The sequence below is a fragment of the Aegilops tauschii genome, chromosome 7, assembly GCF_002575655.3.
Source record: "Aegilops tauschii subsp. strangulata cultivar AL8/78 chromosome 7, Aet v6.0, whole genome shotgun sequence".
Taxonomy (NCBI): Eukaryota; Viridiplantae; Streptophyta; class Magnoliopsida; order Poales; family Poaceae; genus Aegilops; species Aegilops tauschii.
This window is the reverse complement of record NC_053041.3, coordinates 638650620-638668368: the sequence shown is the minus strand read 5'-3', so window position 1 is coordinate 638668368 and position 17749 is coordinate 638650620. Positions and strand designations below refer to the sequence as shown.

Here is a 17749-nt window from a genome sequence, read left to right as displayed (position 1 = left end):
AAGGGTTAAGACCTTATTTCCTGTTACCAACAAAAACAAATTTATAATAAATTGTAAACAATAAACCAGTCCCACACTGCATGCCAGGGCAGTATGATTATTTGTCAACCATTTAATTCCAATGAAATAAGAACTTGTGTGTACTTGCCATATTAAGAATTTAAACAAATTTATAGCAACTTTATATCATTTTTGGGACTAACCTATTGACCAGCACCGAGGTAGCGTTTTAACACATGGTAGCATATGGATTTTTTCTTTGATTCATCAATACGGTCAATCAGGGACGAAGCCAGGGGTGCTGGGCCATGCCCCCCCCCCCCCCCCCCCTCCCCCAATTTTCCCCAAACAAACCCCTATTTATTAGCTAAATGTACTCTCGATGGACGTCCATGGAGTACAATTACCTCGCTACTATATATAGCCGAGAACAGGGCCGACTCATGTGGAGATTAAGATAAATGAGTGTCTGATGGAGTTTATCACATGGAAGAAATGTTGTGGAGACAGAGCTTGAGAATCAATTGGTTAGCTGAAGGAGACATGAACACACAAATAATTCAACTTCGTGCAAGTGTGTGTACGTGCCAGAAGCGGTGGGGAGTCACTACTAGAAAAAGGCCTGCTAGTGGCGCACCTGTTTTGCCTACTAATGACGCACTACAGGTGCGCCACTAGCATCACGCCATTAGAATTTTTTACTAATAACGCACCACGGGTGCGCCATTAGTATATCACACGGTGCGCCATTACTATCTGACTTAGTAATGGCGCACCACATAGAAGTGCGCCATTACTAACTTTTTTTTCAAATTTTTTTTGAATTTTTTTTCAAATTTTTCCTTAATCTCGGGTCACTATGGCTTAATCTCGGGTCAATATGCTTAATCTCAAGTCAAATCGCACTCCGTGGTCAAACTTCCCTAAAGGTCACCCATCCTCACACTACTCCAACCCAAGCACGCTTAACTTCAGAGTTCTATCCAACCCCAGCACCAGCTCACTTAACAGGCACTTGTTGATATATCTAGCATGTCAATCCTATTAAACCTTGTTGATGTCTAGGACTTTGTTCATGTCCATGAGTGTGATGAAATTTTGAAAAAATATTTCAAACTTCCGTTCATATTACATATCATATTTGAAAAAATTTGAAACTATTTTTTTCTGTTACTAGTGGCGCACCTAGCAAATGGTGCGCCACTAGTAAGTTTGAATTTTTTTTCCATTTTTCCCCCTCTAGATCTTAAAAGTCCCGTATCTTTTTTTCTGTTAGGTTTTTGGGGATTCTAAAAATATTCAACGGGGTACCTCCAGTTGAATTCGGATGTAACATTTCGAGTAGATGATTTTTCATATATAAAACTTTTTAATCCGAGTTCGTATGCAAAAGTTATGCCCATTTTACAAATTCTAGAGAGATTTTGCAAATAAAGTCGAAATTCATATTTGTAAATTTTCCCAACAATTAGACCACATATCACATGGGAAACTTATTTTATTTTATTTTTTTGACATTTCCATCATTTTCTTTTATTTTTTCTAAAACTGAAAAGGCGGTCCGGGGGGTGCATTCGGTGGAATTTTTTAGCAAAGTTAGTAATGGCGCACCGTGGGTGTGGTGCGCCATTACTAGTTAGTTAAACTAGTAATGGCGCACTATCCCCTGGTGCGCCATTACTAGTTTTGAAAAAAAATTGTTAGTAGTGGCGCACCGTGGATGTGGTGCGCCATTAGTATTTGGACACTAATGGTGTACCAACACATGGTGCGCCATTAGTATATAGTAGTGGCGCACCACATGTGTGATGCGCCATTAGTGTCCATATTATCTATAGCCATTTTCTTAGTAGTGAGTGTCACATTTTTATATATGTGTCACGCTCGCGCTGCGAGAACTAGGCAGCAATCAAACCTGGCGGCTCCGATCTGGCTGAGGGGTGAGTTTATCGTCCGTTTGGTATTGATTTACTGTGAAGTAAAAAATAAGCAAAAAACAGCAGCTGGCACTGGGCACTATGTCAATAGGTTAGTCCCAAAAAAGATATAAAGTTGCTATAAAATGATTGTGAAACATCAAGGAAGGCAAATACGTTCATACTATATATGATTCTTATCTGCCCCTAATCCTGAAGTAGCATAGGCACCATACCTAGTTAAACCTAGATGTATCTCGTTTGCCATGATTGAACTCTTTAAGAAGCATTTAGTGTTCACCTCAAAGCAAGAGCCAATATTTTTGGTAAAACTCAATACCAAAGCATCTATACTGAATGCTTTAATTGAGTTCCTTATGAGAAGTAACCATAGTTACAACTTATAACAGATACATATCAGAGGATGCTCTTATTGCATTTTGTGTGTGGGGTTATGTAAAGCTAATTAATTAAGCGAAGGGCCTCTGATTGTAGCAGTCGAGGTTGTCACCATAGCCAACGCCGAGGATGTCGCAGTAGCGCTTGTAAAACCCGATTCGGTCGGCGACTCGACTGTCCTGGCCATGCCCGCACTCGATCCCGCCATTGACAATGTTGGTTATGACGCCAAACCCGGGCACCCTCCCTGCAGCCCGGTCCGTCCCTGATGGGCTCCACTGGCCCGTGATCACAGCATGGCTCGACGGCTTTGGTGCCTGTGCCGTCATCCAAAACCACATCGCTGTCTTAAACGACACTGTCGGGTCCGTGGCCACCAGGTCTGGATTGCGCAGCAGATCGACCCCAATGGCCCGGCCTGCCGGCCCGTAGTTGTAGTTGTGGGAGAGTTGGATCGGCCCACGGCCGTAGTAGCTCTTCCCTGGGGCACACGGCCATTGCGCGCTCGGAGTGCAGTAGTTGGAGGTGGCGCCACGCTCCTGCTTGAAGCAGTAGCCCCAGGCGAAGGCTCCGTCCGGTGCCGTCGCCCACCCACCGGTGGTCTCGTGGGAGGTCTGGGCCAGGAAGGCGGCCACCTCGCGCTTCCGGGTATCGGTGCTGCCCGTGGTGCCGAAGCCCGGGAAGGCGCCCGCGGCCGCGACGAAGGCGTCGTAGGTGTAGAAGCCCTTGGCCTGGCAGGCGCCGTCGTTACGGTGCAGCAGCATGCGGTCGAAGAGGGCGCGCGAGATGATGGAGGATACGCCGCCGCCGCCGGAGGGTGTGGGTGTGACGGGCGTTCCGCCGCAACCGGAGCACTGGCTCTGGCATCCGTCTCCGCAGTAGTCCGAGGTGGAGCCGCACCAGCCAAAGCGGCTGCAGCAGAGGCAGTTGGGGCAGGTCGCCCCGCCGGCCTGGGAGCCGCACTGCTCGGCGACGGCCATGGTGGCCGCCATGGCAAGCACAGCAAACAACGCGAACGCTCTCATCGTGCGTGGCAACGAACCGCTATATATCTTGTGGTCCAAGTGTGGTGGTGTGTGTGTGGCAGAAGCGGTGGGGAGTGCACGTCTTTATATAGGCTCGTCATGCGATCGAGGGGTCAAACTTGGCGGCATAGATCAGGCCGAGAGGTACGGCGGTGAGCAGCTGGCCATGCATGATTGAGAGCGTGTGCTGGTATGCACGCATGTGGAATTTTAGTCCATAGATGACGCAGGGCATTCATGGACGGACGTCCATGGAATGCAATTCCCATTTTTTCCTTTTCAAAGTTCATCATTTATCCTCCTTTCCGTTGAAACAGATAATCGTGCACGCATTCGCACTGCCTTGACTTTTTTTTTCTTTTTTTTTCTTTTCCCGCTCCTTTCCCTGGAGTCTGGCGATACATATTGATCGTGCCAACCTAGCTAACAACAACGTTGCAATGTATGTGTACTCCCTCCGCTCCAGAGCGACACTTTGTACAAAATCACCGACACTTAATTCGAAACGGAGGGAGTACATGCACTAGTAGAAAAATGGCCTAATGTTCAGCTCATTAGTCCCGGTTTGTATTTGAGCCGGCACTAATGATTGTTTCAACGGCTAGGCGGGCGGCGCTCATTAGTACCGGTTCATGGCGAACCTTTAGTACCAGTTCGTGCCACGAACCGGTACTAAAGAGGTGGTGGCCTTTAGTACGGGTTGGTGGCTCCAACCTGTACTAAGGACCCCCCCCCCCCCTGTACGGGTTCGTGCCATCAACCGGTACTAAAGGGTTGCACTGCCACCCGCCGTGCACAATGTTTAGTCCCACCTCGCTAGTTGAGAGGAGCTCGCACCGGTTTATAAGCCCGCCGCGGCTACCATGTCGAGCTCCTCTCTAAGCAGTCCTTTGTGGCCTATTGCAAGTCTTCTGCCCTGTGGGGCCTACTGGGCCGTACGGGCCTGCATCCTGACCCAACTAGAGGTTGGGTTTTTAGTCGTATGCAGGCCGTGCCGGCCCAGTAGGCGGGCTGTTTTTTCTTTATTTCAAAAAAAATATTTTAATACCGGTTGGTGTTACCAACCGATACTAATGGGCTCCCCTCCCCCGGCGCTGGCTCATGCCACGTGGTGGCCCTTTAGCGGCGGTTCGTGCAGAACCGGTACTAAAGGGGGGGGGGAACCTTTAGTCCCCACCCTTTTGTGCCGGTTACAGAACCGGCACTAAAGGGCATTACAAACCGGTGCTATAGCCCGGTTCTGCACTAGTGATGTTTGCTATTTTGAGGCAGCTTAATAATTTTTCGCACGTTAGCCAATTCCGAGGCGTAGCACCGAACCGGAGATGGGGAGGGCCATGGCTGGTCACGGCATCGCCAACGAAGACAAGCAATGACCGAGGAGCTGTGACATCATTGTAGGAGGCTACGAATAGGATTGACCGAGTGCGGGTGGATGGTGGGGGCGGTCGCCGGAGGGGGAGGGAGCTTACACTAGTAGAAAAAGGGGCTTTCGTTCGGGCCTGGCCAGCCCATTAGTCCCGGTTCTTATATGAACCGGGACCAACGGGTGCATTCGTCCCGGTTCGTGAGCCCAGGTGGCCGGCCGGGGCCTCGCAGCCTTTGGTCCCGGTTCGTCTGGATCCATGTGTCCCGGTTCTAGGAACGAACCGGGACCAATGGGCCTCGCTCCTGGCCCATAACCATTGGTCCCGGTTCCAGCCACGAACCGGGACAAATGATTTGCCTATATATAGCCCATCGCCAGCGAGCAGAGCACTCCACCGTGCTTTGTTTTTTGCAGGCCGGCGAGGGGAGGGCATTTGGGTGCTCTAGCTCACCTCCTATGCACATGAGGTGTTTGATGAAATGTCCGAGCCACACTAGTTAATATTTCTTCTCTCGAAACTCGACCTCCGAGCTCCATTTTCCCCGAGATTTTTCTAGGTTTAGCGGTCCGTCACGTCCCGTCCCCGTCTTCACCGCCGTCGATCGTCCGCGCCGATCTCGTCGCCGGCACCACCGTGGTGAGCCTCTTGTTCTTATCTTCTTTTTGAAAGAAAAAAAATCTTACTTGAGATGGATACTTGTCTAATTTTCTTAGTTTTATTATTCCTTGTTATTATATAGTGCGATGGTTCTGGTATCCGCCCCCGTCGGCCCTCGTCCTGTCTATGATTCGGATGTGGTATATATTATCTTTTTATAACTATTTGGTTCATTTATTGTTTATGACAATTATGCCGACCAACGTGACATAGATTTTTTTATGTAGGAGGTGGTTGAACCGGAAATTCCAACCGACCCTATTGTCGAGAGGTTCAATTTAGTCGAAGAAGAAAACAATTACTTGAAGGAAAAAAAATTGAGGAGGAGAAGATGATATTGGAGTTACATGTTGCGGATGTCGTCGATGATCACAAGATGAAGATGGATGCAATGCGGTTGAAGATTAGAAAGATTAGAAAATATGCCATTCATACCGAGGCTTGGTATCATTATGCCGTTGGATCAATTGTTACCTTAGTTGTGATTATGATCGCATTTGTTGTTGCATTGAAAGGTTTTACATAGTTTCAATGTATGGTTTAACTAGATGCTCTGGAGAGCTATATGTTGTTCAATTTTAACTATGTATGTACTTTGGTTTTAATGTGATGATGAACTACTATTAATTTGGTCACTTATCTCTATCCAGCTGAAAAAAATCAGTAAATGCATGAAAAATAACAAATGAAGTCAGAAAGGGTTGAAAATTGATGATGTGGCTTTGAATGGTGCATTTTGAACACAGAAAAACTATGGAGTTCAAATAAGTTCAAAAAAATCAAATCCCTTTGTAACAGACGAGTTTCCGTATGAAACCCTGATACTTCGAAAGAGATTGTCCGTTTTGTACACGAAGTGCATCCAGTTTTTGCCGTAAGCCTCTCTACTTTCTTGCACATGTTATGTGGGTGAAATGATGATACCATGCCAACTTTCAACCTTTTCAGAGTTCATTTGTAGTGCTTTTCAATTTTAGGGTCTTATAGCTCACAATAATCAGTAAATGCATGAAAAATAACAAATGAAGTCAGAAAGGGTTGAAAATTGATGATGTGGCTTTGAATGGTGCATTTTGAACACAGAAAAACTATGGAGTTCAAATAAGTTCAAAAAAATCAAATCCCTTTGTAACAGACGAGTTTCCGTATGAAACCCTGATACTTCAAAAGAGATTGTCCGTTTTGTACACGAAGTGCATCCAGTTTTTGCCGTAAGCCTCTCTACTTTCTTGCACATGCTATGTGGGTGAAATGATGATACCATGCCAACTTTCAACCTTTTCAGAGTTCATTTGAAATGCTTTTCAATTTTAGGGTCTTATAGCTCAAAATAATCAGTAAATGCACGAAAAATAACAAATAAAATAAATAAGTAATTAGAAGCAAATTAATATAAACTTTAATAAAATATATAAGTAGAAACAAAATAAAATAAAATTTAATAACATTTATGAAACTAAAATTAACAAAGTATTTTCTGTTCAAAACATTATAAGCAACCTCTAGTATTATTGAAACTAAAATTATATAAAATTGATGCAACTAAAATTATCGAAGTATTTTCTGTTCAAAATCATGAAAAGCAAAAAGAATTTTCGTAAAGAACTTTTTTTGTTAGAAACTTTAATAGCAAAAAGAATTATCATAAAATAAAATAAATAAGTAATTAGAAACAAAACAAAATAAAATAAAATAAATAAGTTTTTTGTTATAAGTAGAAACAAAACAAAATAAATAAAGCAAAAAAGAAAACAAAAAAACAGACAAAAAATAAAAAATATGCCACCTACTGGGCTGCCATGGCCTGAATACGACTAAAAACTCATCGATGGGCCAGGATTCAGGCCCACAGAAGGCCCAGTAGGCCCATCAGGCATAGCAGTGACATTTAGGCCCGTAAGCCTGCAATGGAGAGGAGCTCGAGAGGGGTGCGGCAGTGGGGCTTATAAACCACTGCGCGCCCCTCTCAACTAGCGAGGTGGGACTAAACTTTCGACGCGGGCGCAGCAGCACAGGACCTTTGGTCCCGGTTGGTAGCACCAACCGGGACTAAAGGAATGCATTGGTACCGGTTCGTGGCGCCAACCGGTACCAATGCCCCCCCTTTAGTCCCGGTTGATGCCACCAACCGGGACCAAAGGCCGCCGCTTCCCGCCCTTTGGCCTGCCGAAAACTGACCTTTGGTCACGGTTGGTAGCACCAACCGGGACTAAAGGATTGCATTGGTACCGGTTGGTGCCACGAACCGAGACCAATGCTCTTGGTATATAAGCAGGACTTGTGAAAATTTCACTTCTCATCTCGCAGTTGCCGCCCCGACGACGCTAACGACATTGACGCCGCCAGGCTGCCGCCCCTGCCCCGACCTCGCCGCCGTCTCCGTCGCCCCTGCCCCGGCCTCGCCGCACCCTGCCCCGACCTCGTCGCCGTCGCCCCTGCCCCGACCTCGTCGCCGTCGCCCCTGCCCTGACCTCGCCGCCCGCTGCCCCGACCTCGCCGCCGTCTCCGTCGTCGCCGTCGCCCCTGCCCCGGCCTCGCCGCACCCTGCCCTGACCTCGTCGCCGTCGCCCCTGCCCCGACCTCGCCGCCGCTCGCCTGCAGTGTGAGCCTCACCGCGCCGTTCCCCCTCCTCTCCCCCTTCCTCCCCGCGCCCCAACGCCGGCGCCCGCCCCGACGCCGACGACGAAGCAGGCCCCCTGTTCATATGCAAAAGTTAGGATTTTTGGTGATATTATTGTAGAATATGATGATGATATTGTAGAATATGCAAATGTTTGTATGTTCATATGCAAAGAATTTTTATTTTGTTCATAGAATTTTTATTTTTATTTTGTTCATAGAATTTTTATTGTAATTTTGTTCATAGGATTTTTTATTGTAATTTTGTTCATAGGATTTTTTGGTCAGGTAATTTTGTTCATAGAATTTTTATTTTGTTCATAGAATTTTTATTGTTTTTTCTGTTGTAAGTTTGTTCATAAAGTTTTAGGATGAAAAAAATAAGACGAAGAAATATAAAGGGAGGAGGAGAAGTTTCGTTTAGTTTTAGGATTATTTTAGTTTATGTTTAGTTTAGGAAGAAGGAAAAGAAAAAGATGAAGAAGAGGAGAAATAAATAAGAAGAGGAAAAAAAGGAAAAAAAAAGGAGAGGAAGAAAGGAATAGAGGAGAAGAAGAAAAAATAGAATATATTCTATTTTTCTTCTTCTCCTCTATTCCTTTCTTCTTCTCCTCTTTTTTTCTTCTTCTTCCTTTTCTTATTTTTTATCGGGTATGTCGTTGTCGATATAACCCCCTCTCGACCGTGATAACTTATACCACGGGAGCACCCCCCGGCCCTCTCGCTCGACCAAAACTCTCGAGGACACCCAAACCCTAGAAAAAAACGATGTTGGTCTCCTACCCCCTCCCGCCGCGCCCCTACCCGATCGACAAACTCTCTTGAGGCCACCCAAATTTACCAAGTTAAAAGAGTGTTGTCGTCGAGGCCACCCCGAACCCTTGAAGCGTTGTTGAGGCCACCCCAAACCCTTGAAGCGTTGCCGAGGCCACCCCAAACCCTAGAGAAGCGTCGAGGCCATGCCACTAATATGATTCCTTATTGTGCTTAGCTAGCTAGTTCAACGTTTGCCACTAATATATCCATCTGTCATGTTTGAATAATAATTGCCATGTTGTAAATATTTGCAGAAACTATGGATCCGCACCCCCGAGACGAAGCAAAAGAAGCGGTGTTGGGGGAGATAATTGCACACGGAAGTGATGCTGTCTTGTCGTTTCTCAACCACACATGCACCGATGGTCTGGAAAGACAGGATGAAGAAGCAGGCTACGACGACGACCAAACAATGGAGGAGGAAGGAGACCGTGATGACGGCTCCGGTGACCGAATGGAGGGGGAAGGACACCGTGATGACGGCTCTGGTGAGCGGAGGGGGAAGGACACCGTGATGACGGCTCCGGTGACCGAACGGAGTCCGGTCAGGTATATATATTAATTAACTAAGCATGTGCTGACTATAGCTAATTGATGTATTAATTGTTTTTGGTATGTACACATATTAACTCTCTTCTTTTTCTTATTTTCTAGCCCTCCGGATCGAGCAACACTTCGGTAACGAGACGAGGCCCGAAGAGAAAGTTGCACGCGGATGAAAGGTACACGATCATCGAAATTGATCGTGCTGGCCAACCGATTGAACCCCTCCGGACCAAGCAAAAATTTAATGCTCAGTGCGGGGTTCTAGTGAGGGACATGATCCCGATCAGCATCGAGCAATGGTTGAAGCCTAAGGACAAAGACTCTCAGGTGTCTTATGTCAGCGATAGGCAGAAAGCTGATCTTTGGACCGTGCTGCAGGAAAATTTCACCTTCCCGCCAGAGGAGGATCCGGAGAATCCAGTTAAAAAGCCAATGATCAAGGCTTATGCTCTTAAGAAGATGGTTGGGCTATTCAGGAGGTGGAAAAATGAGCTGAAATCATCGTTTGTCGACCAAGACAAGACTCCAGAATTCATCGGCCGATTTGAGAAGATCAAAGATCAGTGGCCCGAATTTGTCACCAAAAAGAAATCTGAGAGAGCAGCGAAGATGTCAGTGACAAACAAGAAAAATGCTGCAAAGAAGAAGCATCACCATCGCACGGGGTCAGGTGGCTACCTGAAAGCCCGGCCGTTGTGGGACAAGGTTGAGAATGACCTCATTGATAAAGGGATCGAACCAGAGACGCGACGCTGGCCAGACCGTTGCAGGACTTGGTTCTTCGGGGTTGGGGGGAAATTGGACCCTGTAACAGGAAAGTGCGTTTGGACCGACGAGCAGCTGAACACACCCATCGTGGAGCTTCAGGAGTATATCGAAAAGGCGCAGCAAGGGACATTCGTTCCAGACAGAGAGAACGACGAGCTCACAGAGGCCCTCGGGAATCCTGAGCACCCCGGACGAACACGAGGCACGCCAGGCTCCCTTTCGTGGAAGGCTGGATTTCCCGACGCAGGCGGTTACAAACGCCGGGAGAGGAAGAAGAAAAAGGAGTTGACCCAAATACAGGCGCTGCACGCAAGGGTACAAGCGTTAGAGGAACGAGAGGCGGTTCGCAGCACGCGACCTGCCGAAGCTACCCCGCCATCTCAGCGGAGAAGCAGCGTGGCTTCCACGGAGCTGCTTCAGGAGCCTGTCTTCACGGCTCCTGCTAGCTACCCCATAGATGCTATCACGGAGTCTCAGCATTGCGACCTGATGACGCAGTGGATGGAATTGAAAGTCAAAGGTGGATGTTGGCTCTGTTGCACCTCCTGAACCTGGCGCAACTTTTCACTGCCAGCCGATTCTAGAAGGATATGCTAGGGTGATGGTGGATGAAATCACAGAAGGATTTGAGGACCTCCAGCTTGACCACCCTACGGGTGAAGGGGAGACTCGGCTGGGTTCTTGTCTGAAGACTTCATGCCTATGGCGGAAGGAGCTCATCAACCTTCCGAACTGGATGCCTCCGCCTCCTCCTCCTCCGGCGAGTCAGGGCACTCCGCCTCCTCCACCGACTCCTCCTCCGGCGAGTGACGATCAGGGCACTCAGCCTCCTTCTGCGGCGCGTGGTGGCACTCCGCCTCCTTCTCGCCGGCGCGCCCGAGCAGCCACCAGCCTCCTCCTTCTCCGCCTCGCCAGCAAGGGCGGAAGAGACCCGCCGCCGCCCCGGCTGCTCCGGCGCGTCGTAGTCCTTCTCCTCCGCCTCGTAAGCAAGCACGAAAGAAGACAGCCGCAGCCGCTCCGTCTGCTCCGGCGTTTAGCAGTACAGCCAGAGGCGGGAGGCAATACAGATACGGTCCACCTCTCAAGCCTCTAGAGAAGTTACCATACGAGAGGACCGTGGAAGAAAACAAGAAGATCGTGGAAAAAGAAGTGAAGGACTTCTTTGAAGGGGCGAAAGCAGAGAGACATCCACCTCCGAAGGAGAAGGTAGATGCGGTGAAAGCAAAGCGCACTATCGATGCCCTGAGGAAACCACCAAAGTCTCCGCCGAAAACCAACTATAAGCGCGTTACTGCAAAGACATATCTCGAAGCGGAGCGGTCGGGAAGTACTGTCAATGATCAAAGGATAAAAGAACGACGAGCAGCTGGGAAAAAAATTGCCCAGCTCGGCGAACAAGCGAACCAATCGTGCCCCCCGCTCAATGTGTCTAGCGACATCGTCGCTAATGCTCCGGGGATGGTGCCCGGTTATAGCAATCTTGGAGATTACCTTCCCGACGATGTACATTATGATTTCTTGGAGGTGGACGAACACAAATACGAGTACGGGAAGCCTCTCGTCAAAGATGAAAAATCTCTAACAACGATGATGCGAAGATTTCATAATTGGTACATGAAAACCTGCAGAGAGTCTGGGGGGACGAATACTTTGTATCTGAGAATTAAAGAGGAGCACGACCTTGTTGGAACTGATCTGTTGCATGTTCCATTTGAGGAGTTCTTCCAGTTCTTCAATCAAAAGGCCCTCGATAAATTAACGGTCACTTGCTACTGTCTGTAAGTACTACTTCTGTCATTATGTTTCTATATATAGCTCAGCTTTTTCATTGCATGTATTTATAATTATCCTCATTATATTATGCAGATTGAAGATCGTCGAGTGTAGAAAAGCAGAAATGTATGATATTGGGTTCATTAACACAAATCTCATAGATGAATTTCAGGTTACAAAGAACGCCGAAGAGGCCGAGGCCAACTTGCTCAATTCATTGTTAATAAATCAAAACAAAGATTTAATACTCTTTCCTTACAACTTCAAGTGAGTGTTACTGTCGTGTGCATATTCGGTTTCCCTTATTACTCGAGCGAGGTTATAGTAATGTAATTGATGAGTTATGCATGCGTGCGCAGCTTCCACTATATTCTCCTGGAGATTAAGCTTGAGCGGGGACTAGTAACCGTCTTACACTCGAGATGAAAAGATCCCGAAACCTATGCGGACATGACTAAAATTCTCAACAAGTAAGTTCAATCGATCATTATTGCACCATATCGGCAACTTTTTGTTCATTTCCTGATATCTCAAGTAATAATAATTATTTTCTTTGTCTTGCAGGGTTTGGAAACAGTTCACCGCAGAAGCTCCGGGACTGCCGAAGGAGCTGCGATATACATACCCGAAAGTAAGTACTACTAGCTAGCTAGTTGTGCGCATCTCCCGTTGATTCGATAGCTACTTTCATTAATGCCATTTATAATGCTTCATTATCAGTTTGATTGACCTTTATTTCTCGTAAAGTGCTTGCGGCAGGAACAAGGAAATGATTACTGTGGATACTACGTGTGCGAGTTCATCTACAACGCGACTTTGAAAAATAAGCGGGGCTACTCTAAAAGACAATTTGAAGTGCGTAAGCAATAATATTCACAATTTCATTTTATTACACCATCATTTCTGTTGAGTTTCATTCATATATATATATATGTATTAACCCCCTTCTTCAAATTAGACGTGGCAGATGCGGAATGAACTCCTACCACAAGATCGCATGAAAGCAATTCAAGAGGAATTGGCGGGATTCTTTCTTGACCACGTCATCAATAAAGCCTGAGAATACCATGTGGAAGTTGATTTCAAATGCTAGGGGATTGTAAGAGATCTTACATATTGTATATGTATGTAGCCAGTAGCGTCGGATAGATAATACGAAAACTTGTTGTTCGACCAATCTCTCGGAGAAGGAGAGGTCGATCACTTCTCTCGGTATGCATGACGAACTTCTGTACTTAATGGTTTCCTTCATTTTCTTATTAGCTAGCGTGTCGAGGGCCTCTCTATGTATAGTACGTAGCGTCGACCAAGCACGGAGATAAGAGAGGACACTTCTCTCTATTAATTAATTAGCTACCTAACACAATATATGAAACACCTTAATTAACCATACAAAACCCCTAAATCCACCCCCCCCCTCAGAAAAAAACCCTAGCCCCTGAACAGCTGACGCGTGAATGCCTATTGGTCCCGATTGGTGCCACCAACTGGGACTAAAGGGCCTCCTGCCTGGGCTCGCAGCACCAGCCACGTGGAGGCCCATCTGTCCCGGTTAGTATAAGAACCTGGACTAAAGGCCTAGGCATTAGTAACGACCCTTTAGTCCCGGTTCCCCAACCGGGACAGATGAACCTTATGAACCGAGACAAATGGCCCTTTTTCTACTAATGTTAAGGGGTGCCATGGGCGATGGTGGAGGCCAGTCGAGCAAGGAGTGGATGCATGCTACAGCAGCTCCTGCTCCATGTGGTGGGGACTGTAGGTTACCCCGGCATCGGAGGCAGCTCGATGGGGCGGGAGTAGAAAGGTGAAAGGCAGGAAGAAGAAGATGGCATGCATGGAATCGTGACACACACACACACAAAATTGAGGCCTCGCCTCTAGTGCTCCACTAAACGGGTCCGTGCAACACTGCAACCACTGGAGCAGTTTTGGGAAGGTTCCATGGACCGATTCGAACCGGTTTTAGAACCTTCCATGTGGGTGTTTTGATTTATTTTTGTTTCTATGTGTCTTTATCGGTTTTCTTCAGGGGGTTTGTTTTTTCCTTTTTTTTTATTTTCCCCCTTTTTCTTTTCTCAAATCAGCATTGTCTTTTTTAATACATGTTGTATATTTTTTATATACATGTGTAACCTTTTTTGATACACATTGAACATTTATTTTGAATGTTACACATTTTGAACTTCAACATTTTTCTGAATGTTATCAAACATTTATTTTGATTATGCAAACATTTTTCTGTTATACTATTTTTTTATAAAATGTCAAGAACAAATTTTTAGACCCTGTGAACATTTAATAAATGGTACGGACAGTTTTCAAAAATTTGTGCGAACTATATTTTTAGACTGCATGAACATTTTTTAAGTGTGATGGACATTTTTTAAAGTTTAACTAAATTAGTTTTGGAAATGTATGTGCTTAGAATATTTCAAAATATAAACAAAAGTAAAAAAAATACACATGGCTCCTATACATGTGCATTTGCTCCTACGTACGTGCATGACCTGTGTGAGCACACTTTTTTTTAGACAATATCGCGATGCTCTTTACTAACTTGTTACAGTGTTTAAAGGGGGGAATAAGATCACTGGGCTGGTCGAACCAAACATAGCTGATAGCCCCTAATGAGAAAGCATGCTTCGCTAAATTGTGATCCTCGACATTCGAGCTCCTAAATTCATTACTAAAGATGCAACTAGTAAAGAAACTAGACCGGTTAATGATTTCTCACATAATAGCACCACAAACTGTCACACTTCCTTGCTTGATATCATCAACGACAACCTTGCAATCAGTCACCTCATGGATCCGCCTGTCGTATGGATCACCCACTAGGGCTAGAGCCTCCCTAACTGCTAGTGCTTCAAGAGTCGTCTTGGCGCATCTGCAATTATTTTTGTGTGAGCACGCACATGGCTGGCATAGTGCTGCTGCCTCACATGCTGGGCCTGGCCCATGTATGGGGTCACTCTGAGCGATGCTCCCCTAGCGCTTGCTGAAGGCGAGGCACATCATCCCCATGGTATAGAGCACCACCCGACGACAAGCCCACCGAAGAGCATCTCCAGCAGATGCATTAAAAGGCCCCCGCTTCCCGAAAATTCCGGCCAAAATACGGGTTTGGGCATTTTTGTGGCCCGAACAGGCCTCGCATATCTGGCGGGCCTGGAAATATCCCCCCCCCCCCCGATATCTTCCCCTCCAACACTATATCAATGGTACCGGGGGCATTTAGGGTTAGCCCCCCCCCCCCCCCCCCCGATCCCCTCCGCCACATTTCATCTCCTCCATCGCTTTGGTGCTTTCACTCCGGCAAGCATTTAGAGTGAAAATGGAGGGCGGTTTTGGCGACCTCGGCGGTGCACCTCCTCTGGGCGGTGCAGGCCTTGGTTGTGCACCTCCTCCGGGCTGTGTGGGTGGTGCCGGCCTCGATGGTGCACCTCCTACGGGCGGTGCAGCGGGGTCGTTGCTGTCCCCAATGGAGGACTCTGCCTCTGACTAGGAGTACTCCGACTTTGATGGCTCGATCTCTTTCTGCACCGAGTCCACTACCTACGACGACGTGGAATGAGCTTGCCGCGGTTACCGACGACAGTACCGATATAGTGTATCTGTTCAGTTCGAGGTGTTTCCGAACTACATAATCATTTTTGGGGCACCCAAAACTGGTTTTCCGGGACGAGATTTTCCAGTATCTGCTAGTGATGCTCTAAGGCGGTATAGATGAGCAGACCTATATTATGATGATCAACACTATACCTGTCATGCGCTGCTAGCCCAGTTCATCTCACTTGGCTTCCCAGAGCAAGTGTCGCTCTCATTTCGGAGCGATGTGTTAGTGATTTTGTTTCCATATTTCTTGCTCAAATTTTCGTAACCAGTTTTATTTAAGCATAATAAAGCATTCATAGCATGTTTAATTGAATGTTCACTATGTGTTCAAAATTTATTCCTTTTTAAAATATTCATTGTGTATTAGAGGAATGTTCATCATATATTTAAAAATTCTTCACAATATTTAACAAATGTTCACCATGTATTGAAAACTTAACTAATCTTATCATGCATTTGAAAAATAGTAAATGTGTAAAAAAACTTGTTCTAATGTATACAAAAATTGTACACTGCGTATGAAGAAAATAGACAACAAAACATGTTAATCATGTATTGATTTTTTTTAATAAAATCATACATAAAAAATGCTCCTGATGTATACAAAAAACTGTACAATGATCATGGGAAAATTAGACATCAAAACAAATCTATGAAAAACATGTCAATCATATATTATAAAAATGTTTAATGTATATATAGAAACTGTCCGTGATGTATACAAAAAATGTACAATGTTTATGGAAAAATTAGACAAAACAATTTTATTTTTAAAAATGTTAATCATGTGTTTGGAAAATGTTAAACATGTATATAATTTTTTTCCTTGATGTACAAAAAAGAATGTACAATCTTTATGGAAAATTTATACATAAAAAATATCTATGAAATAAAAATGTTAAACATGTACATATAAAAATTTCCTTATTTATAAAAAAACAATGTACAATGTTTATGGAAAAAGTAGTCATACAAAATTATGTTTTCAAAAAATGTTAATCATGTATGTGAAATGTGTTAAAAATTTAAATAAAAAAATTCTGATGTATAAAAAATGTAGTATGTGTATGGAAGAAAGTAGACATGAAAAACGTATGTTTAAAAAAATAACCATTTATTTGGAAAATCTTAAACGTGTATACAAAATTGTTTCTGATGTATACAATTAATTTATAATGTGTATAAAAAATTGACATCAAAACTATATGTTTGAAAAAATATTAATCATGTATTTGGAATTTTTTTGTTATATTTGAATAAAATTTAAATGTGTATAAAACATTAGCTGTTCTATAACAAAAGATAAAGAAAAAAAGATGGAAACCAAACAAAGAAACAAAGAAAAATGAAGAAAATCAATGAAAATAGAAAAAACAAAGGAAACAAAATAAAAAAATAAAAATGTAAAAAGTTAAGCAATGCAAAAGAAAGAAAAACAGTGCAACCTAGAAGAAACCAAGAAAACGTTGAAAACAAATAAACATACAAAGAAAACCGAAAAAGAAACAAAGAAAAGAAAGGAAAACAAGCGAAAACCGATAAAAAACAAAGAAAACCAGTGGAAAACAAAGAAAACAATAGACAAAGAAACAGGCAACCAAAGAAATTAGTGAAGAAACAGAGAAAGCCGAAAGAAAGAAAGCAAAGTGAACATCGACCGAGCGAACCAATGAACGAACGAGAATGGCCTGGTCTGGTACTCTAGCACGCTGAAAAAATCTTCTGCCGAGGGGGAGCACCTCTCACTATAAGCGAAGCGAGATATAGCGCCTGCGGCGAGGAGAAGCCATTCCTAGCCTCATGCGCCACCCTAAATGGATCGGCCCATCTTTGGAGGAGCCCTCGGCCTCTTGCGCACGTTCTTTTTTACTTTTTATCACTTCTACTACCTATATTTAAAATGGATCGGCCCATCTTTGGAGGAGCCCTCGGCCTCGGCCTCTTGCGCACCTATTTCTGTAGTGGGAAAAAGTATTACCTATATTTACAAGAATCATCCCGTGTTCAAAGAAATGTGACACTCATGTTAATTTTTTTTGCCGCGCAAGTACTAAGAAATGTTGATGATATTAAAAAAAATTGGTCAAATTTAAAATGTTCCCGCATTTCAAAACACAAAATACATGACAATTTGTGAAAAAAATTATATGATGAAATAAAATATTGCATTATTCAAAAATATGTTTCTTACCATTCAAGAAAATGTGTGTAAAATATATTTGAAAAAAGTACAGTATGTATG

The 17749-nt window shown here is 44.7% G+C and overlaps 1 protein-coding gene across 1 annotated transcript; it reads right to left on the bottom strand.

The window, feature by feature from the left end:
• Positions 1-2236: 2236 nt before the first annotated feature.
• On the bottom strand, positions 2237-3401 carry LOC109767579 (26 kDa endochitinase 1). Its single transcript, XM_020326327.3, has one exon. The coding sequence runs from the start codon at positions 3338-3340 to the stop codon at positions 2387-2389; it is 954 nt and encodes a 317-aa protein (XP_020181916.1). The 5' UTR covers positions 3341-3401; the 3' UTR covers positions 2237-2386.
• Between the last annotated feature and the right edge of the window lie 14348 nt (positions 3402-17749).